Source organism: Orcinus orca, chromosome 4, assembly GCF_937001465.1.
Source record: "Orcinus orca chromosome 4, mOrcOrc1.1, whole genome shotgun sequence".
In the NCBI taxonomy this organism is placed as follows: Eukaryota; Metazoa; Chordata; class Mammalia; order Artiodactyla; family Delphinidae; genus Orcinus; species Orcinus orca.
The window spans coordinates 101,942,553-101,967,310 of NC_064562.1; the positions used below are offsets into that span (position 1 = coordinate 101,942,553).

The following is a 24,758-nucleotide window of genomic DNA, read 5'->3' on the forward strand; positions in this document are numbered from 1 at the left end:
AGAAGCACAGATGATGACCTAAGCTTGTGACTGGTGTCTGAAGTGTGTGTGTGTGTGTGTATGTATGTGAGGATTGAGTCCTTAACCTGTGGGATCTGACACCATCTCTAGGTAGACAGTGTTAGAATTGAGTTAAACTGCAGGACACCCAGGTGATGTCAAGACTAGCTTGTTATTGTGGGGAAAACTCCCCACATATGTGTGACCAAAAGTGTCAGAAGTGAAGTGCTTTGTGTGAGTAGTAAATTAAAAACACAGGAGCAAAACACAGTAGGAAAGAATTGGGTTTTTCCCTACATAGAAGGAAATAATCTGAGTTTTTCTGATACTGTGAGATATAGGCTAGTTCTTCAAGAACCTATGATTTTGGGGGTGGAGGAGTGGGAATCTTTCCATGTTTAGGGAATATATAGAGGCTTAGAATGAAAGTGGGATAATGTGGAATAAACAGAGAATCAAAGTTAGCTAGGTTAAGACAGGATCAACTGATGGAGGGCTGAATTAAAATTTGGCTGAATTTAGAGGTAAGTCCATTAGATAAGTTCTATAATCAGTTTTTCAGCAGATGATGTGAAAGAAACAAACAAGTAAACCAAATGCTTCTATCAATTCAGTATAGAAGCAATGTAACCAAGAGAGCCCCCAAGTGGGGGGAGCCTGATCCCAGCACTGGCAATGTGGGCCTGTCTTAGGGCAGGGGTTGTAGTAATCAGGCAGACGGTTGGACTTAGGAGATACAGGACAAACAGCATCTTTCTTTATGGGAATAGCAGAATGACCATACACAATAGGCTTATAAGCTTCCAGTGCTGGGTGTTCACTACTTAATAAAAAGGAGAAATCGGGGAAAGGCTTCCAGCTGAAATTAGTTCAATTGCCAGGTGATAGAAGGATACTGAAATAGCATTATCTTGTAGGCAGCTAGTGATAAAGAGAAGAAAGCAATAAAATAGAATTAAGAAAGCTAATAGCATATAAATTATATCAAACTTTAAGTGTGGTGTAACATTTTGAGAGAAGGAATAAAGAAAGCAAAAAAAAGAAAAAGCAAATTCAACTGATAAACTCATAGTTAGAAGGGTAAGTAAAAGTCAACAGATATGGCAAAAACAGCAACAGAGGAGAGAGCAAACAGGAAAAATGAAGAAGTAATTTTAAATGCTGTTTTGGGGAACCACTTTCCTGTGATCTGCGTTAAGTGGCTTGGGCACTGATTTAAGTGGGAGTGAAAGATAGTTACAATAACCTGAGAGACATCTTATTAAATAATTTACAACAAAAATTTTGACAACCAATATATGCTATAAAATAAACAGTCTTGGCATGATTATGTAAGTGTTAAAGAATACTTCCTTTATATACTAAAATTTTACCTCTTATGTATGATTTCGGTGGTGAAGCGCTGTTGTATGCAAAGTGACCCAACACAGATGTATCTCGGGAGAAACAAAGTAATACCTGGGTACAACATTGGAAAAAACAAACAATTAAGCACTGTTTTTTTCCCTTTATTTTGTATTGAGATATGGTTGCATTACAATGTTGTGTTAACTTGTGTACTTTTTATTTTTTTTAACATCTTTATTGGAATATAACTGCTTTACAATGTTGTGTTAGTTTCTGCTGTATAACAAAGTGAATCAGCTATACGTATACATATATCCCCATAACCCTTCTCTCTTGCGTCTCCCTCCCACCCTTCCTATCCCACCCCTCTAGACGGTTACACAGCACAGAGCTGATCTCCCAGTGCTATGCGGCTGCTTCCCACTAGCTATCTATTTTACGTTTGGTAGTGTATATATGTCAGTGCCACTCTGTCACTTCGTTCCAGCTTACCCTTCCGCCTCCCCGTGTCCTCAAGTCCATTCTCTACATCTGCGTCTTTATTCCTGTCCTGCCCCTACGTTCTTCAGAACCATTTTTTTTGATTCCATATATATATAAGCACTGTTTTATAACAGGTAATTCATCGCTACTTCTGCTTGAGAGGCACTGAGGTAGAATCTTTTAAGTTCAGTACTGTGCCTCTCAATGGGAAGAGTGCCCTCTATTGGTACACCCGTGGTAAGTGTTACAGTAGATACCAAGTGTGATGGGCAAAGTTCATCCAAAGATTTCTCACTGTTAGTCACCTAAACCTTAAACAACTGCAGAAAATGCAAGTTACTAACTACCAGGTGATTCTTTTTTTTTTTTAACATCTTTATTGGAGTATAATTGCTTTACAATGGTGTGTTAGTTTCTGCTTTATAGCAAAGTGAATCAGCTATACATATACATATATCCCCATATCTCCTCCCTCTTGCACCTCCCTCCCACCCTCCATATCCCACCCCTCTAGGTGGTCACAAAGCACTGAGCTGATCTCCCTGTGCTATGTGGCTGCTTCCCACTAGCTATCTATTTTACATTTGGTACTGTATATATGTCCATGCCACTCTCTCACTTTGTCCCACATTACCCTTCCCCCTCCCCATGTCCTCAAGTCCATTCTCTACGTCTACATCTTTTTTTGTGTGTGTGTGGTACACGGGCCTCTCCCATTGCGGAGCACAGTCTCCAGACGTGCAGGCTCAGCGGCCATGGCTCACGGGCCCAGCCGCTCCGCGGCATGTGGGATCTTCTCAGACTGGGGTACAAACCCGTGTCCCTTGCATTGGCAAGCGGACTCTCAACCACTGCGCCACCAGGGAAGCCCCTACGTCTGCATCTTTATTCCTGTCCTGCCCCTAGGTTCTCCATTACCATTTTTTTTTTTTTTTAGATTCCATATATATGTGTTAGCATACGGTATTTGTTTTTCTCTTTCTGACTTACTTCACTCTGTATGACAGACTCTAGGTCTATCCACCTCACTACAAATAACTCAATTTCGTTTCTTTTTATGGCTGAGTAATATTCCATTGTATATATGTGCCATATCTTCTTTATCTATTCATCTGTCGATGGACACTTAGGTTGCTTCCATGTCCTGGTTATTGTAAATAGAGCTGCAATTAACATTGTGGTACATGACTCTTTTTGAATTATGGTTTTCTCAGGGTATATGCCCAGTAGTGGGATTGCTGGGTCACATGGTAGTTCTATTTTTAGTTTTTTAAGGAACCTCCATACTGTTCTCCATAGTGGCTGTATTAATTTATATTCCCACCAACAGTGCAAGAGGGTTCCCTTTTCTCCACACCCTCTCCAGCATTTACTGTTTGTAGATTTTTTGATGATGGCCATTCTGACTGGTGTGAGGTGATACCTCACTGTAGTTTTGATTTGCATTTCTCTAATGATTAGTGTTGTTGACCAGTTGATTCTTTTAGTGTATTTTTAATCTGCAAAAAAGAACCAACTTGAAGAAATTTAATAAGATAAGATGTGTAGAGTGGGGACCCTAGGTAACTACGATGGCACAGAGAAGTTTGAAAAGTGCAGGAAACTGGAACTAGGCTCATTGCTGGGATGCAGCAGCTAGCAGTGGGCATGTCAGGGTGGGAGGGAAGGCAACTCATGGTATCTAAAAGGGATTAGCAGCAGTAGAACAAGTGGCAGCCCAGCACAGGTTAGAAGCTGGTTGTTCTGACCAGCAGGTAGATATGGCAACTCTACCTGGAAAGGAAAATAGGTAGGGCAGAAAGTCAAAATCAAAGATGTCCAGTACGAGGAACTGGATTGTTGATACCAGCCTGGAGGCAGGGGACCAATCCCCAGGAAGGTGATTAGTGAGTGACAGGAAATCTAGGTCCTGGTGTTAGAAGTCCTGGGATTCAAAAGATGTTACCGAGAAAAGGATTCGGGAATAACAGAAAAAGGCAGAAGCCCAGTTAACAGAACTGGGGAACAAAATCAGGGCTTGACTAGCAGCAGGAGTGAATGGAGAGGGGAACCATGAGTTCAAGACACAAGAAAGGGGCCCAGCTTTAGAAACAGGATAGATATGGAGACTGGGCATCAGTCAGGTGCAGTCATGAGATACATACCAACCATTGCTGCTGATTTATTTTTATATATTAAAAGACTATGCAAGCAATACATGTTTATGATAAAAATAAGAAAAAAATTAGAAATAGAGATAATTAAAAAATGGAGAAAGAAGACCCACAATCTCACCAGTGTTAATATTTTGATGTATATCCTTCCGGGCTGTTCTTATACATACATACATAAATTTTTCCAACAAAATAGGATTATGCATACTGTTCTATACTCTACTTTCTCTCAGTATTATAAAATAAGGGATTTCCCTGGTGGTGCAGTGGTTAAGAATCCACCTGCCAATGAAGGGGACACGGGTTCGATCCCTGGTCTGGGAAGATCCCACATGCCGCGGAGCAACAAATCCCATGTGCCACAACTACTGAGCCTGTGCTCTAGAGCCCACGAGCCACAACTACTGAGCCCACGTGCCACAACTACTGAAGGCCGCATGCCTTGTGCTCCACAACAAGAGAAGCCACCGCAAAGAGAAGCCTGCACACTGCAACGAAGAGTAGCCCCTGCTCACCGCAACTAGAGAATGCCCACGTGCAGCAATGAAGACCTAACACAGCCAAAATTTTAAAAATAAAGTAAATAAATCTGTAAAAAAAAATTATAAAGTAAGTATTTTCTACACACATTTTTTAATGCTGCAGAATAATCCACTATACAGACGAACAATAGTTTATTTTTTGCGGTACGCGGGCCTCTCACTGCTGTGGCCTCTCCCGTTGCGGAGCACAGGCTCCGGACGCGCAGGCTCAGCGGCCATGGCTCACGGGCCCAGCCACTCCGCGGCATGTGGGATCTTCCTGGACCAGGGCACGAACCCGTGTCGCCTGCATCGGCAGGTGGACTCTCAACCACTGCGCCACCAGGGAAGCCCTGATGTGTATTTTAATTAGGAACCTAAAAGTGGTCAGGAAATGAGCCTGGGATAATAAGATTTTGGAACAGGTCACCAGGACCAGACAAATAAGCCTAGGGTTGAAGGGAGAGGTCCAGAAAGCCCCAAAAGACAAATATAAATTAAAGATAAATAAAAATTTGGAAGTTGTCAGTGTACGGATGGTACTTAAAGTCAGGAGAATATATGAGATCACCAATGGCAAAGATGGGGGAAAAAAAGAGGTCCAAGGACTTATCCTTGGAGTTACTCCAGGGTATGACAGGGAGATGAAGAGAAAGCAGCAAAGGTGAATGAGAATGCCAGCCAGTAAGATAGAAGGGAACCAGAAAGCATGATATCCTAGAAGCCAAGTGAAGAAAGAGAATCAAAGAGAAGGCATGATTGAGTGACCAAACAGATAAAGTAAGGTGAAAACTGGGAAATGACCAGCAATATGAAATCACTCGTATCTTCAGTAGGACAGTTGGGCAAAAAAAGACTGATTAAGGAAGGTTCAAGAGAGAATAGGAGGATAGGACTTAGAAACAATATCTGCAGATTTTTTTAAAAGAAGTTTTGCCAAATAAGGGAACAGGGGAATGGGGCAGTAGCTGGAAGGGATAAGGGATCAAGAAAGATTTTTGTTTCACTTTATTTTGCTTTGTTTTTCAGATTGAGAGAAATAACCATGCAGTTGTATACTAAGAGGAGTGATCCAATAGAAATGGGAAAATTGATGATGGAAAAACTAACAATTGCACTGCCTTTGAGTACCGAGGGAAGATGAGTTTCAGTGTCCAAATGCAGGGACTGGCTTTGTTATAAATAAATGCACGGGCAGTTTATCCATAATAAGAGGAAGGGAAAGCTGAATATATGGGTGCAGAGGCAGGTAGGTGGAATACGTGTGGTGGAGGGCGGTTCTCAGAACTTTTATTTTTTTCAGAAACAGGACTCAAAGTCATTACCTGAGAGAGAAGAGGTGGAGATCTGAAGAGAGAGGAGGTATGAGAAGTCCTCTAGGGGAATAGATGAATGATTGGACCAGGGAAATGAAGTAGAAATGCCAAGCAGAAGTGAGGACTCTCTTGAGGTTAAAGGTCATGAATTTAAATCAAACCAGTCATCATGATTGCATGTTTTTCTCCAGCTACTTCCAGCTACTTTCAAATGTACACTGCAGCCACAGAATTGGTGGAGAGTTGTACTTAACCAGGATTAAGGTTTTGTCAGTCAATTACTACTAGAAATTGGGAGAAGCGTGAGGGAGTTGAACATGTATTCAAGAGGAAGTGATTATAATGATAGGTCATGGTATTGACATGTCTTTCACATTTGTTCTCTCTGTTCACACAGACCTTGCTCTATAGCAAGTGCTCATTAAGGTTAGCCTGAATTGCCAGAGTTGTTCACTGCCATGAAAAGCTAATCTCTCTTCACTAATCACCGTATGCACATGGCTCATGTTTATTTTTGTTTTTCTCAGTCTCCTAATTCCTTGCCTTTAAGAACCAGACATTTCCTCAGAGAAAGACAAATACCATGATTTCATTTATAAGTGGAATCTTAAAAAAAAATAACCACAAACAGACAAACAAAATAAAACAGAAATAGATTCATAGACACAGAGAACAAATTGACGGTAGCCAGAGGGGAGGTGGGTGGGGGGTTGAGTGAAATAGGTGAAGAGGATTAAGAAGTACAAACTTCCAGTTATAAAACAAAGGAGTCATGAGAATATAATGTACAGCGCAGGGAATACAGTCAATAATAACTGGAATAACTGTATGGTGACAGATGGTTACTAGACTTATCACGGTGATCAATTTGTAATGTATATAAATGTCAAATCACTATGTTGTACACCTGAAAATAATATACTATTGTATATCAACCATACTTCGATAAAAAAATTTAAAAATTTTTAAATTAAAGGAAAAAGAACCAGACATTTCAGATAACATTTCTATTCTGAAGCCACCGCTAAGCTGAACTACTCCCAGAATTTATTTCTCCTTTAATTGTATTTGCATGCAACATTGCATAAACGTCTATCAGAGCATTTATCAAATTATAACTATGTATTTGCCTTTACCTCATTTTTCACTAAAATGTGAGCTTAATAAACATGCAGCACCTTACACAGTGCCTGTATCAGAACAGACACTCAATAACTTGACATGAATAAAGGATATCTGATTGCACCTGGGCCTTTCTTGAACACCATTCAATGGCATTAAAATATGTATAACTATGGCATATTCTAATATGTCAGTATTCCTACTAAGCATATGCTAGATAAGCCAAGCGTATGGTAGAGAATTTGTCACCCAACAGAAAGATTAATTCCCGTGTCTTCTCTTTACTATATAAACATTCTTCCCTATAAATATTTTATATACTTTGGACAATAAGTTAACTTTTATAGATTGTCATGATGCTATTAAGTACTAGAACCTGAAAATGTTATTGTCAAACTACCCAATATACTTCCATGGAATAAGGGTTATCTTCTGTTTGAACACATTTTAAAACTCTGATATAATTTAAAACTTTCAGCACAATGAAGTATTTTTAAGAATTTCATGCAAAATAAAAACTAAACTTCGGAATACAAAAAAGTTGACTTATAACTCAAAACATTATTTCTGTAATGCTCAGTGTTGTTGCTTATAAAATTTAGGTAACTAACATGAGTCACTCAGAAGAGTGCCTGTGTATGCTTGTAGCATTGGCCCAGATCTTCCTTCAGGAGGGATTACTGGAGGTTTTCTCGTCTATATATGGACACAGCAATGCCACGTGCTGTCTAATTTTGTAGCCTAGTCACAAAACCCAATAAATTGATTATGACACAGAGCATGCCAGGAACATTAAGTTCACTCCATTACAATCAACAATTTTCCCATAGAGCAGTTATGTTGCTAGGCAGCTCTGCCAAAGGAAAGCCTATAATTAGTGACAAGAAAAGCCTTTCTTCTTTCTTATACATACATACACATACAAGTGTGCGTGCACACACGTATAGGGATAAAATTCTTTTCCCAGAGAAAAATCAGAACTCAATTTCTGATAATATTGTTTCCAATACATACAATTATAATTTTTATTACTTAAAATGAACTTCCCTCTGATAAGTCAGACTAATTGTAAAATTAGTTATTTAAAAGGTATGATCATGGAAAGTATCCACATGAGGAAAATTTAATTCTGCATAATTCCCAAAGACAGAACTTACATGTTATAATTATCCTTTTATTTATGTTATAAGGATAAAGATCCACATTACAGCTTTACAAAGTACTAAGAGTAGCAGAGGCCAGGAGATGTACGACTGAAAAAATTATGTGAAATCTAAAAATAATACAATTTGGACTAAAATATGATAAAAATGGAAAATAATTGTTAAAGCACACTCCTACAGTACTTACTATCTGTGATATTAATTAACTTAATATCCAATGCTGTACATAAACACTTTAAAACAATTTCAAAACATTTTTGCCTCCCTAGCTAGAATGTAATAAGCCCATCAAAGGTGGTATCATTTACATATAAGAATCAATAAATATTTACTGATGATCAACCTGCTTTTTCTCAGAGAATGTTTACTGATGATCAATCTGCTTTTTCTCAGAGAATGCATCCATTGTTTATAAATGGTTCTGTTTTTCAGACTTAGTCACTTATAAGTTTTCCAAGTTTATGGGGTACACAAAGATGAGTATATCCTCAAGGGCTAATTCTGGCACTATTTGGAGAAATTGTTACTACTCTCATTTAAAATGATATCCTTACTGACCCTGTTCATCAAATGAGGCAGATATGTTGCCTGGCAAATCTCTTTTACTACCACCAAAAAGCCTTTGTAGTTGTAACTTAAAATTGACAATCCTCTTCTTTCCAGTCACCAAAGGGGATGAAATCGTCAAATTTACACTTTTTCTACCCACACACTGAAGTAGAATAGTCAACACACTATAAATCATATGATTATTGGCCTTTGGTTGATATTATAATTTATGTATTCTTGTTTACTGTCATAATACTAAACATTTATGGGGGAGAAATTATAAAATAATCAAATAAGCTATAAAAAGTACTATAAATAAAAAGTATGAAAAATACTACATAGGACTTTAAAAGCATACTTTAGATGGCCATGACTTTGTGTGTTTGTGTTGGGAAGCAGGAAGTGGGTCAGGGAAGGTATTTGTGAGTAAGTGATATTTTAGCTGAGAGCTGAAGGAAAAATAGGAATTTATTAGAGGAAGAGGGGAGGGTAACAGTCTTTTACATCAAAGGAATTGCAGGTCTCATGGCCCTGAGGTAGAAAGAAGTATAGTGAACTTGAGGACTAAAAGATCAGAGTGGTTGGAATACACTGTGCCAGAGTGTCAGGGCAGAGGTGAACAATGAGGCTGAAGAGGTGGACCAGTGTACACAGCGTCATGTAGGCTTCATGAAGGATTTTGGTCTTTTTGGTTTTAATCTCACAAGTAACATGAATTGATTGGTGTTTTTACAAGACCACTCTGAGCAATCAGGCAAGACAAAGAAAAGAAGGCATCCAAACAGGAAAGAGAGAAATAAAATTATCTTTATTTGCAAATGATATAACCTTATATGTAGAAAATCCTAAGGATTCCACCAAAAATCTGCTAGAACTAAACAGTGAATTCAGTAAAGTTGCAGGATACAAAATCAACATACAGAAAACAGCTGTGTTTCTATACACTAACAGCAAAACATCTGAAAAAGAAATAAATAATTCCATTCACTATAGTATCAAAACCAATAAAATACTAAGGAATAAGTTTAACCAAGGAGGTGAAAGATCTGTACACTGAAAAGTACAAGACTTTGATGAAAGAAACTGAAGAAGACACAAATGGAACAATATCCCATGTTCATGGATCCGAAGAATTAGCATTGTTAAAATGTCCATACTACCCAAAGGCATCTATAGATTCAATGCAATCCCTATTTAAATTCCAATGGCATTTTTTTCACAGAAATAGAAAAACAATCCTAAAATTTGTACAGAGCCACAAGAGAACCTGAGTAGCCAAAACAATCTCAAGAAAGAATAACAAAGCATCATACTTCCTGATTTCAAGCTATGCTACAAAGCTATAGTAATCAAAATAGTATAGCACTGGCATAAAAATAGACACACAAGCCAACGGAATAGAATCAAGAGCCCAGAAATAAACCACACATAAATAGTCAAGTAATATTTGACAAGGGAGCCACGAATACTCAATGGAGAAAGGATAGTATCTTCAATAATAAATAGGGTTGGGAAAACTGGATAACCACATGCAGAAGAATGAAATTAGACTCGTATCTTACCCCACTCACAAAAATGAACGTGAAATGGATTTAAGACTTAAATGTAAGACCTGTACCATAAAAATCCTAGAAAAAAACACAGAAAAAAAGCTCCTTGACTTCACAGAGATTTTCTAGATATGACAGTAAAACCACAAGCAACAAAAGCAAAATAAATAAGTGGGACTACATCAAACTAAAAAGCTTCTGTAAAGCAAAAGAAGTAAACAACAAAATGAAAAGGATAGGAGGATGGGAGAAAATATTTCCAAATCATATATCTGATAAGGGGTTAATATCCAAAATATATTAAGAATTCTTACAACGCAATAGCAAAAAAACAAAAAAAACCCAATTAAAAAAATGGGCAGAGGAACTGAATAGAAGTTTTCCAAAGAAGACATACAAATGGCCAACAGGTACATAAAAAGGTAGTCAACATCAATAATCATCAGGGAAATGCAAATCAAAACCACAATATGTTATCACCTCAGGCCTGTTAAAATGGCTATCATCAAAAAGACAAGACAAAGAAAGACAAGTATTGGGGAGGGTACAGAGAAAAGGGGGAACCCTAGTGCACTGTTGGCGGGAATGCAAGTTGGTACAGACACTACAGAAAATAAATACGGAGGTTACTCAAACCTGCTCTCCACAGAGGTCTGCCCTATGAGTTGAAGGCAGGGAGTCCCTGACTTCTTGGCTGCATTCTTCTGGAATTTAGCATCTGCAACACAGAGCTGAGGAGTGTGAGAAATACTGGTTACCTGACCCTCATATAGAGATACTGCAGCCCTTGACTAGAAGTTATAGGGAAACGGAACCCCATCTTCCTGGCCACACTCAGCTGAATTGAAGCTTCCATCATGATGATCTGGGGGTGAGGGGAGGGAGAGAGTGCATCACGACTCAAGTGCTACAGACTGTTCTGAGATTTAGTAGCTTTTCTTGAATAAATGTTTTTTGGGTTTTTTTGTTGTTGTTGTTGCTGTCTTCATGTATGACCTTAACACAGATTCCAGATTTTTTTTTTTTTTTTTTTTTTTTGCGGTACACGGGCCTCTCACTGTTGTGGCCTCTCCCGTTGCAGAGCACAGGCTCCGGATGCGCAGGCTCAGCGGCCATGGCTCACGGGCCTAGCCGCTCCGTGGCATGTGGGATCTTCCCGGACCAGGGCACGAACCCATGTCCGCTGCATCGTCAGGTGGACTCTCAACCACTGCGCCACCAGGGAAGCCCCAGATACTTTAAATATTTTTGTTTTTTAAATAATTTTCACTGATTTTGATTTTTCTGCTAGGGATGGTTCTGTGGACCTCCTTATGATACAATACCAAAACTAATCATTTCCACTCAATATTTCTTAAGTATGGAAACAAACATTAATATATAAATGAAGCATTAACTTTACTGTACATTCAAAATTTTACTGAGTACTAAGAATTAGGTACCAGGCTACATACTAGCTAGATAAGTAAATAAACTTTTAGATTTTTGTATTTTCCAACTTTTAATTATGTTGAAGAATGGGATTTTAAATCTTTACTGTTTTTTAAAATTAAAAAAATTAATGGCACATTTAAAATCACTGAAACTTCATTAAAATTGTTTCCAGGGTTATTTCAAATGTTAGCTTTATAAATAAATTTTATAAAATCGTTGGAATTTAGTTCTTGGAATATATGATTAATTAAACCTTCTTGAGAGAATCTTATTTAACTCTTTTCTTAAACAGACGCACAACTACCACCACTATTACCAATTAGAAATCTGCTAATCCAGACAGCTGGGACTGATTTACATTTAATGAAGCAGAAATTGTCATGTGGAATCTAGATATTTTCTCCATGACACATGTTGACATTCACTCAAAATCAAATTATTAATCTTCTATCTATCTATCCATGTGTGTGTGATCTTTAAAAAAAGTATTACTTAAGCAATTCTACATAAATTTCATATTTCCTATTTGTGGTAAGATGTTTCTATTTTAGTAGATATGAAAAAGACCTAGGTAAATCCAAACACACACAATATCAGCACATGAAATGATCAAAGAGTAATCACAATGCTTCAAACTGATTTCAAAACATTTAATTATTTATTCAAGGCCTTTAATAGAAAACTATCATGTAAAATGCTTTCTCTGAATGTCTTGGGATGACTGAAATATGAACTGGACATTCAATTTAAGAATCCATGCCTAATCAAAAACTCTACACACAATAAATGCTGGAGAGGGTGTAGAGAAAAGGAGACCCTCCTACACTGTGGTGGGAATGTAAATTGGTACAGCCACTATGGAGAACAGTATGGAGGTTCCTTAAGAAACTAAAAATAGGTTACCATATGATCCAGCAATCCCACTCCTGGGCATATATCTGGAGAAAACCATAATTCGAAAAGATACACATACCCCAATGTTCATTGCAGCACTATTTACAACAGCCAGGACTTGGAAGCAACCTAAATGTCCATTGACGGAGGAAAGGATAAAGAAGATGTGGTACATATATACAATGGAGTATTACTCAGCCGTAAAAAAAGAATGAAATAATGCCATTTGCAGCAACATGGATGGACCTAGAGGTTGTCATACTGAGTGAAGTCAGTCAGACAAAGACAAATATCATATGATATTGCTTATATGTGGAATCTAAAAAAAAAGGTACAAATGAACCTATTTACAAAACAGAAATAGAGTCACAGATGTAGAAAACAAACTTATGGTTACGGGGGGGGAGGGATAAATTAGGAGATTGGGATTGATATATATACACTACTATATATATATACAGATAACTAATAAGAACCTACTGTACAGCACAGAGAACTCTACTCATACTCTGAAATGACCTATATGGGAATAGAATGTAAAAAAGAGTTGATACATGTATAAAAAAAAAAAAACTGTGCATATACCTCTCCTGGTTGGAGCAGATATGTAGCTCTTATTCTCCTACCTAGTCCCATGTAAGAACAAAAATTAACCTTATCCCAAACTTAGAACATTTAATTAGATAAAAAATAAACATAGTGGATTTCAGGAAGATTCAGTTAACAAAAGAGATATCTTCTAAAGTATCCTGAGTTAGAGAACTTAAAACAAGAACATTACATATTTTAATTTTTCAACTTACCTGATATAAGTAATCTTCAAATACAAAATAATAATCATCATTGCTTGCTGTCAATTTCACATCCTATAATTAAAAGTAGAGAGCACTGAAGAGAACCTAAATGAATATGTCTATAGTACTAAGACATAAAGGCAACATCTAGAAATAATACTGCAATGATTTTATTTTTATGTATGATTATAAACTTCTCAATTAGAGTTTATCACTAGAATTATCACAGGTAAACTTATAAATTTACTTGACTAATATAAGTGACACATTATTTGACTACAAATTGTTCACAGTCTTTCTGGTTCCATTAGTAATTCTTTATTATTTATTTCAATTTTATCTCCTTTAAATCTAATATTTAGGTGTCTTAAAATTAGAAAAGGAGATGCAATCACAACATCCAAAAGCAACCATAGCAATCTGGCCTCAAATTACTGTTCCAATCTCATCTTCCACTATTCAGACCCACATTCTTGCCATTCCCTCAAAATACCAAAAATCTTTCATGTTTTTGTGATTTTTCACTTGCAAGTCATTGCTTGCTAGCAAACAAACAAACAAACTAGACAATGTTTATCTTCAATCTCACCAGCAAGAAAACATACATAGTAGAAATATCGGAACAGTTACAAAGAAATATTGCAGGAATCTATGATAATATTGCTCAACCTACAAAATTCAATCAGACTATTGATCAAAGCAGCAATTACAGGAGGATGAAATGAGCTGTGGATGACTCTGGAGGTAGTGAATGTGTGCTACGCTTGGGAAAACTGAAAGACGCAGACTAAGAGGAAAGAAAGGAGCCAGTCTAAGTCACAACGTGGGCAGAGGCAGAGACCATGCAATCTCAACGAGGATGATATTGCCTCTAAGGAGTGAGACTTCGTTCCTGGGGATCAAAAACTTTTACATAGTACAATGGTTTGTGGACCTCCAAAGCTTATCCTTACCCACCAAAATCTTATTCTTTGGTATTTAATTTTTTTATATTAGAGAAAATTTTCTCTTTAGGGATAATAATGAAGAAAAGGTTGAGAAACACTGATATAAACTGACAGGTCAACTGTCCATCGTAGCAAGTGGTGGAAAACTGTAGATGGTGTGGATTCAAGGCAAGTTTGTGGGAAAAAAACACAGTCCAGAGAGAACCATTAGATATTTTAGCTTAGGGAGGGTTTGATGGTGTTCTGTATATAAGCATTGCCTTGTTTCATTAATTTCTTTAATCACTAAAATAATTCTACTTTACTTTCAGTTAAATTAAAAATGAGCCTTTGCCAAAGGGACTTGTAATGAAACTTCAAATAATTTAAAAATGCTCATTTCCTCAAGGGCTGACTTTAATAATGTTTGGAGTTGTTCCAATAAGATCAGCAGAACTCAACTAATACAAGTCAGAAACAACCAGAGACAGATATCTTCCTAAAAACACTCATGTTGTGGACAGTCAGGATTGATTCTAGCAGAACTTATATTCAATTCTTCAGACACAAACTGTTTACCTCTTTCTCATGACAGATTTGTTTTTTACTGATTCTAACTGAAATTCATGTTGGCAGCAAAGAGAACTCTCATGCTAGCACTCTTGGATTTTTTGAACAACTTCTCTTGTTGAGTCTTCTCTCATTTGAACAGAAAGGAGACTGAAGGTCTTAAAGCCCAAAAGATCTCTTAGGCTGTTGTTAAAATAATCCCCTGAGCACAATCATTTGACCTCAAAGTTAATAGTAGTACCTGTGATCCAAATCTATGTAAAAACTTCTGTGAGAGTCAAGACTTTTCATCAAAAGACTGCATCCTCTTAAATTTCCTCATCTTTTCTCTCTGTAGAGCACAGTGGTTAAAGGTACGGTTGTGAAGTCAGATTACCTAGATTCAAATCTTGGCTTTGCTATTTAATATATGAATTTAAACAAATTTCTTTACTCTTTCTTTACCTCAGTTCCCTCATCTGTAAAATGGTAAAATGATAGTACTTCCTGTTTTGCTACAACACATGTATCAATATGTGGCTGGTGAGTAAGGGAATGATGGCAGTATAACATGAAAATTGTGTTCGTTCATATGCAATTTTTCTTTAAAAAAGGAAAGCCAGAACAGCAGAAGTAGAATTATAACCTTCAGCAGGAAAGGACAAAGTCTTCCACAGGCATGAGCCCTTATAACTGTATTTCAAGAGAATGGAAAATGAATGATTGCACGGGGGCCCCCTCTCCAGAGAGGCACACCCCCAGCCTTGCATATCTCTTAGCTTCTGCACTTCCTCTTGTGCCCACCTGAAAAGCAGCCCCAGTGGTGCTGTGCACCACTTCCATCTGCATTACTTTAGCATTTACACTTTATTATTTTTGTACATTTTTAATAACTCCTGCAGGAGCAGCCTGCCTGAGTTGTCCAATTCATCTCCCAATTATTGTTTCTGTTAGCACTTTAGTTACAAAAGTGCTATTTTTCCTATAAGCTCTTATTTTTAAGCATGATTTTGCAGAATGCAAGTTTTTTCCAGGAAAAAATGCATTTATCATTTACAGCCCAAATGCTGGTATCTACCACCCAAGGTAGCTAACAGGATCAGATGACAATCTATGTAAAGAGTTTGGAACAATGTATGGCACATAGTAAGCAATCATTAAATGCTAGTAGTCATTGTTATAATTAACTTTAGTTATGTTTTACCCACACAAATTTTTAGGTTCTTCTCTCCCCTGTTTCTGAGATCTGGAATAATATGCCCGTCTCCTCTATCTTACAAGTTCTAAATCTAAAATCCAAGTCTTTTAAACAACCCAATCATTAATCCAGAATCAGTCATATCCTATACCACGTTTTCAGCATCTGCATCTCGTCTCAATATCAGATGCCTGGAAACAAAAACTCAATGAATCCTTATCATAAAACTTGAGACGTGCTTAACTATATGTCTAGAAACTAAAAGAAATTAAAAATAAAACATGACTTCAAAATAATAAAATAAATAAGCAGGCCCTAAAGACTGTGAGACAAATAAGATAAAAAAATCCATAATCTCATTTTCCTTTTAGTTTCTTTTTATGTAGTTTGTGTGGAAAACTTGAATTTATAAGGACAGGAAATGCTTATCATTCTCTTAATCAATAAATGGGAGGGTCAGGAAAGGATTATGAGGACAGTTTCAACGGGAAGGAGGATAACATTGAATAGAAACTGCAAATTCTGAAGGTCAAACTTAACTTTGTAAGTATAATGATCACTTAAAATTATTTTTCAAGTTTAATATGTATCATCATGCATAGTGCAGTCCCTACATGTTGAAGACTCAATAATTGCTTAATGATATCAATGAAATGGAAAAACTATGTATACTTTTACTTACTTTATAAATTAAACTGTCCACCAAAAGGTCATGTTGTATCACATTAGTCTTAAGCTGCTCATAATACAAGATATCCTAGATTTAAAAGTTAAACAAACAAAAACATTAAAAGTCAATCACATTTTAAAGTCAGCCTCAAATAAATAATGCCTTTAATAAATAATGATCATTAATAGTATTATAAACACTAAGAGGATAAGGACTTTTTTTTTTTAATTTATTTTTGGCTGCATTGGGTCTTTGTTGCTGTGTGCCGTCTTTCTCTAGTTGCGGCCATCAGGGGCTACTCTTCGTTGTGGTGCATGGGCTTCTCATTGCGGTGGCTTCACAGGTTTCTCGTTGCGGTGGCTTCTTTTGTTGTGGAGCATGGGCTCTAGGCGCATGGGCTTCAGTAGTTGTGGCTCGCGGGCTCTAGAGCACAGACTCAGTAGCTGTGGTGCGTGGACTCAGTTGCTCCGCAGCATGTGGGATCTTCCCGGACCAGGGCTTGAGCCTGTGTCCTCTGCATTGGCAGTCCGATTCCTAACCACTGCCCCACCAGGGAAGTTCCCAGGACTTTTTTTTATTCACTACTACAGTCTCCATGCCTGGCCAATAGTAGATGATCAATAAATATACCTAATCCCATCCCTTAGGATAAAATCTGCTACCTGGTGGGTATTTAATCAATGTTTGCTAAACTGATTAACTGTAATTTAATAGCAAATGCAGGACTTCCCTGGTGGTGCAGTGGTTAAGAATCCGCCTGCCAATGCAGGGGACATGGGTTCGAGCCCTGGTCCAGGAAGATCCCACATGCCGCGGAGCAACTGAGCCCACGTGCCACAACTACTGAAGCCCGAGTGCCTAGAGCCTATGCTCCACAACAAGAGAAGCCACTGCAATGAGAGGACCGTGCACCACAACGAAGAGTAGCCCCCGCTCACCGCAACTAGAGAAAGCCCGTATGCAGCAACGAAGACCCAACGCAGCCCAAAATAAATAAATTTTTTTTTAAAAAGAAAAATATAGCAAATGCAGTATTTATTAAGTAATTACTAGGTGTCAGGAACTGTTTTACACATGAGTTAATCTATTTAATCCCACTACACATGAGTTAATCTATTTAATCCCATACCAACAAAATAAAACTGTTCAACAATGATTATTATTCCCATTTACATTTGAGAAATTAAGGCCCAGAGAAAGAAGTAACTTGCTGTCCAAGGCCACAAAGGTAGTAAGATTTGATCCCAGGAAAGCCCTGAAACCTATATAAAAACCCAGAATGACTACACTACACTGCCTTTCTAATATCTAAATTATTATAAAATAAAAAAGTTTAAACATACTAAATCAGCCCTGGTAGTAAAAGTAATCATAGAGCATATGAAAAACATCAGGGTTTTTTTTATAGATTAAAAATCTTTTATTATTCAGTTTTTAGTTCAAAATATAATGATTATAACTATACAGAATCCTATGCAGTTAACCTGTACATGATTTAAGCACAGCTTGAGAAGATACATAAATTTCCAAGAGATAATGAGAAACACTCTCATCTCATCTGGCTAATGGACAATAATAAGGGTTTAGGACTTTCAATGACATTGATCAATAGAATCAGCAGTGTACTTTTCTTTACATCTGAGTCCAGGTTTTTAGAAAAGTAAATAAAAATCAGTTATAGCACAGGGAACTCTGCTCAGTATTCTGTAATAACCTAAATGGGAAAAGAATTTGAAAAAGAATAGATACATGTATATGTATAACTGAATCACTTTGCTGTACACCTGAAACTAACACACTGATAAGCAATGATACTCCAATATAAAATAAAAATTTTAAAAAATTGTAATAGCAAAAAAATCAGTTTAAAAAAAAGAATATGGTATTATATTAGAAAATCTAACTCTAAACAGTGATAAGATTTGGCTAATGTTTAATTTAATAGAGAATAAGAAATAAGAAGGAAGAGAGGAAAGATAGGAAGAGGAGAAAAGGGGAGGAAAGGAAAAAGAAGAAAAGACAGGGGAAGGCAGAGAGGGAGGAGGGACATAAGACGTAATCCAGTTAAGCATCAGGCTAATAGTTGGTCGGGGTGTTCATAATAAATAATAAAGGTTAAAAAAAAAAGGTTAAGACTAAATGGGTAGTAGTTGTGTTAAAGAGAGATGGAAATATCATCTCACTACTTCAGCTGATCCCTGTGTTCCTCCAAATCCCTCCATCCATGTCTTGGGCATTTTAGCCCTGGTTTCCACCCATATCCAAATACTGCTTGGCTCCATCAGTACATCCCAGTCTACGTGATTCTTTCTGAAGACATTCCCTCAAATAAGAGTTGTGAGACAGGTTCGCCTGGGACAAAGAAGAATATCTGTTGCATGCAGCTGCCTTGGCAGGGTGGTGTCCAACCCTATGTTTCCTGAAACACGATTTCTTTGTCTTGAAAGATGCTTAATACACAGTTCTCTGATTTGAGGCAAAGTGCTCTTTGCATAAAGATAATCTGGGGATTTACTGGCTATTTTTAGTCATTTTAATTTTAATTAAAAAGCCTTACTTTGTTCTCATTCATGTTGTTTTGATTTCTTACCTAAAGCAAAATTATTTTACTATTTTATTTACCTTCCATTGTATTTATTAAATCCATCTCTCTGGCTAGAATAAAAAAACATTTTTAAAGTCAGGAACAGCACCTAATTCAAATACCAATCCTTGACAACGGGCAAAGGGCACAGTATTATACTTTAATGTCTTCTAGGGAACACAGTGGAAAAGCTAAGATGCTTAGAGTTATGTCTCTTTTTAAAAATAAAATAAGTTTAAAATTACAAACTGATATATGACCATTAAAATAAGTGAAACAATCTAAAGCTGGATAAAGAAAAAGTTAATAACCTTTTCTTCTTCCCTGCCACCACACTGAAGAAACTAATGTTATTTGTATTGTATTTGTAACATTATTTGTAATTTGTATTCTTCCATACTTTTCTCCATGCTTATACAAATATATAATATTTAAGGGTTTTAGTTGTTTTTTTAACATAAAATGGAATCATTCTATACTTATTTTTCAGTTTCTAGTGTATATCATGGTCATCTCTCTATGTCTTTTTAATAACTACATACACTTTAATATTTTTGAAGCTGTGCTACAGATGTATCACAATTTATTTAACCATTCCTTTAGCCTATAGATGGCTACTCAGGTTGTTTCTAGTTGTTTGTCACTACAAATACTGCAGTAAATATCCTCATGCACATATGCTTTTGTATCTATGGGATAAACTGGCAAAGGTAGGATTGTAGGCTGAAGGCCATATATATATATATACACACACACACGCACATATATCTTTAGTTGGACTACAAATTGCCTAACTACTTTCCAAAAAAGTATCAATTCAAATTCCCACCAGCAACCCATGAGAGCACAAAGTTTACCTATATCCTCACCATTTTAACTTTTCCATGGATGAAAAATGGTTATCTTACTGTTGTATTAATTTGCACTTTCCCAAATACTAATAAAGTTGACATTCTTTCATATGCTTACTGGTCATTTGAATTTCCACTTCAATGACTTACATATTTTTCTATTAGATTACATTTATTTTATTAATTTGTCAGGCTCTTTATTGATAATGAAGATTAACCTTTTGTCATTTGTGTTACAAATACTTTTTCTTCAAATTAATATGTGTTGTTTGATTTTTGTTTATGGTATACATTGACAAATTTTAAAAAAATTCTTTATGGCTTTGGATTTTCTTGCTTCCCTTAGGCAAGGCTCTCCTACATCACATGTTTATACAAATATTTTTCTAGTTTTTTCTAAAATTGATTTTTTTTTTTTTTTTTTTTTTTTTTGCGGTACGCGGGCCTCTCACTGTTGTGGCCTCTCCCACTGTGGAGCACAGGCTCCGGATGCGCAGGCTCCGCGGCATGTGGGATCTTCCCGGACCGGGGCATGAACCCGTGTCCCCTGCATCGGCAGGCGGACTCCCAACCACTGCGCCCCCAGGGAAGCCCCTAAAATTGATATTTTTAATTTAAATGTTTATAACCTACATGGAATTTATTTTTATATATGGTAAGCCAAAGGTCTGAGTTTTCTTTCAGAAGAACGGTTATCAGCATCCTTTATTAAATAAACCATGCATTTCCAATTGAAATAAAACTCCAACACCTCCCTATCAGAAATAGATTCAGCAGGCAGAAAATCAGTAAGGTCGAAGTTGAACTCAACAACACCATCAATCAACTGGATATGATGGACACCTGTACACTACTTTATCCAATAACAGTAGAATACACATTCCTCTCAAACTCACATGGAACATTCACTAAGATAGACCACATTCTGGGTCATAAAACATAGCCTTAACAAATTTAAAAGAATAGAAATCATACAATGTCTGCTCTCAGACCACAGTGGAATTAAACTAGAAATCAATAACAAAAAGATAACTGGAAAATCCCCAAATACAGGGAGATTAAACAACATACTTCTAAATAACACATGGGTCAAAGAAGAAATCTCAAGAGAAAGTTAAAAATATTTTGAACTAAATGAAAAGGTAACTTATCAAAATTTGTGGGATGCAGTAAAAGCAGTGCTTAGATGGAAATTTATAGAATTGAATGCATGCATAAATTAGAAAACAAGAAAGATCTAAAAATCAATAATCTAAGTTTCCACCTTAGGAAACTAGAAAAAGAAGAACAAATTAAACTGAAAGTAAGCAGAAGAAGAGAAATGATAAGAATTAGAGCAGAAATAAATGAAATTGAAAACAGGAAATCAATAGAGAAAAATAATTGAAACAAAAAGCTAGTTCTTTGAAAAGATCAATAAAACAAATGAGCCTTTAGCCAGGCTAACTAAAAAAAAGAAGAGAAAGGACACAAATTACCCAAATCAGAAATGAAGGCGGGTACATCACTACAGATCCTATGGACATTAAAAGGATAATAAAGGTATACTATGAACAATTCTCTGCCCACAAATTTGGTAACCTAGATGAAATGGATCAATTACTTGAACAAGACAGAATTTGCTGAAACTCACACAAGAAGAAACAGACAATCGGAATAGGCCTACATCTATTAAAGTAATTGATTTAATAATTAATAAGTGTCTAAAACAGACAGTACCAGGCCCAGAGGGCCTCATTGGTGAATTCTACCAAACATTTAAGGAAGAAATTCTGCCAGTATTCTACAATCTCCTTCAGAGGACAGAAGCAGGAGGAATACTTCTTAATTCATTCTATGAGGCCAACATTACCCTAATACCAAAGACATTATAAAACAAGAATTTATAAAATATAACAATTACCAATAATGTAATAGGATATTTCAAGAGTATTTTGTATAAGCTTTGGCAAAATAGATATTTAACAGTAATAAATCATGATTACAAAAAGCAATCTTTGAAAAGCAAAATAGCCCAAATTTTTAGCATCAGAGAATATTTAAATTTTAGTATATGTATCTATTTTATGCAGACTTACACACTATCTCTTTAACTAAAGAAAAAAGGAAATATACTCTCAGGAAGTCAAAGAACTCACAGAACATTCCTAACAGTTTATACTTAATTGTTCATTAAGCATTTAGATGAGCTGACCATTTCTAGATGCTGTACAAGATACTGACTTTACAGATGATGAAGAAGAAAAAAATCCCTGTCCTCAGGTACTCAATCTAGAAAGGGAGGCAGCCAAATAAAGTAAGAAGTATGGTATATGTTTCTCTGTCTTTAGGTCTTTGCTCCTGCACTGGTTATGGTGGGAGAAAAATGAAGGAAGTATCTAAGAGTAGCAGTGATGGAGTTGGGAGAAGACAAGGTAGAGGAGATATTAGGAAGGCTTCTCAGAAAAGGTGATGGAATAAACTGCACGTGAAAGAAAAGTAGAATATCCAAGAAGACAAAAGTCTGACAAGGTTTTTTTTTTTCAGGTGGGAAGAGAGATAATTCAGCATCTCTTGGATGACCACAAATAAATTGAGGTAAAGATTATACCTTTTCTTTCAGATATCATGAGTCTGATACACTTTCAGACCATGTATTAGAGTTCTGCAGGAAACTGGAAATAAAAGTTTTAGGCTTAAGACAAAGTTTGGTTGAAAACAGAGTTGAAGCCATTATGGAAAAGGTGACTGTAGATGAGACAGTCCAGGGAAAATGTGCAGGGTGAAAAGAGGATCAAAATTGAATTCTGAGAAATACAAGCACTTGAGGTCTAGCAGGCGAACCCAAATGCAGACTTAAAAAAAAAGAAAAAAAAAAAGAAAAAGAGGGAAAGAAGAACTAAGAAAACAGGATGAACTAAATTAAAGACCAAGAATATTTCAAGGGCAGAATAGATAATAGTATCAAATGCAGTAGATGTAAAGACTAAAATGTATCCACTGTTCCTTGGTAACTTTAGCTAGGACAGTTATAGTCATGTAGTGGGGTGTATGCCAGACTATGGTAGACTGAGTGATTAATGGGATTAAGGAAGTAGGAGCATCTAGCATAGACTTTTCTTGCACAAGGCTTAGATGTAAAAGTAGAGGCAAGAACAGGTGCTGATGCAAGTAAGTTTACAGGTTTGGTGGAAGGAATTTGAATGAGTTCCTTCTGATGACTTCTGTTTTCTCTGGTTAGGAGAAGGTGAGATCTTTTGCTAAGACTCTGAAAATAAGTGGCTGAGGAGAGTGAAGGACAGAAACAGGCACTGGGAAGACTAGGTGAGCTGACCAGAAAGATCTAGGATGGTCAGGCATTATTGCAGACCTTTAGGTCAGGTTGTGGAGAACCTTATTGTGAAATCACTAAAGGAAATCTTAAATGTTAATACTCATCTTGGCTATCTTATCAGTAAGCAAGAACCTAGAACAAAGTATAAGACAATTTTCTACTTTTAATTAGCAAACTGAAATTAAGCAAAATATTTAAATATGAATGTTTACTAAATATGGATATTTTGATCCAGAGATCTAGAGAGCTGTAGAAAAGAAAATATATAAAAGCAATTCTTTTAAACTTATCACATATTTTCTTAAAAAGAGAAAAAAATCAAAGTTAAATAATGTTCTAGTAAAAGTACTAAATAAATTAACTGCTAGGAACTTAAAGCATTAAATCCCAAGTCTTTCTATTGAGGTAAGATTTTTTTTTTTTTTTTTTTTTTTTGCGGTATGTGGGCCTCTCACTGTTGTGGCCTCTCCCGTTGCGGAGCACAGGCTCCGGACCCGCAGGCTCAGCGGCCATGGCCCACGGGCCCAGCCACTCCGCGACACGTGAGATCCTCCCGGACCGGGGCACGAACCCGTGTCCCCTGCATCGGCAGGCGGACTCCCAACCACCGCGCCACCAGGGAAGCCCTTGAGGTAAGATTTTAAAAATAGCTTTATGAGTGTGAAATTTGAAATATTCCATTTATCTAACTCCTCAACTATGATGCATTTGTGTGTGTAGCTTATTTTAAGTGATTGGAAAGTAATTGAACAAAAAGTTCTGATAAAGTATTCTTCATAAGAAGTAAGTATTCTCCCTCTCTCTGCCTCTCGCTCTCTCCCCCTCCACCCTCTAATGTACCACCTACAACAATTATTTCGGAACCGCTATAGTTTGTTCAGGTCACACATTTACAGTGAAAATAAGTGTAAGTGATAGAAAATGTTTTATTCAATAAAATCAAGATTGCCTTCTGATAATATTAATTTCTATTTACAGATTTGCCATTTTGAATATAGAAAATCAAGATAACTTAACTCCAGAATTCAAGTATAAAAACTGCCTTTGAACTTTATACAATCATTATCTGGGATTACTACTTTTATTCTACAACTATACTTCTGGAAAAATTCTAAATCTATTTCTGAAATGGTAGTAGTTAGTTCCTCTGCAGAGACAGGACTTGCTAACTTAGCTCCTGATCAGTGAAGTTGGTAGGTCATCTACACAGGTCAGGACAAGAACTACTACCTCTTCTACAAGAGTTGATACACTCACAAAAAATGCCCAGCGTACACTCAAAACTGTTTTGTAAACTGTTACTTTTAAAGTGTCACCTCAAAACATCAGTAGTATCATTTG

The 24,758-nt window shown here is 36.5% G+C and overlaps 1 protein-coding gene across 2 annotated transcripts in view; it reads right to left on the minus strand.

Annotated features, from left to right (window-relative positions):
* TBC1D19 (TBC1 domain family member 19) overlaps positions 1 to 24,758 on the minus strand; it is a 154,284-nt gene that overhangs the window by 37,474 nt on the left and 92,052 nt on the right. For both annotated transcript variants that reach the window (XM_033421626.2, XM_004266216.4), the window contains 3 exons: positions 16,682 to 16,756; positions 13,336 to 13,398; positions 1,374 to 1,458 (listed from right to left, as the gene is read on the minus strand). In XM_033421626.2, coding sequence (XP_033277517.1) covers positions 1,374 to 1,458; positions 13,336 to 13,398; positions 16,682 to 16,756 — 223 coding nt within the window. The remainder of the gene's footprint in view (positions 1 to 1,373; positions 1,459 to 13,335; positions 13,399 to 16,681; positions 16,757 to 24,758) is intronic.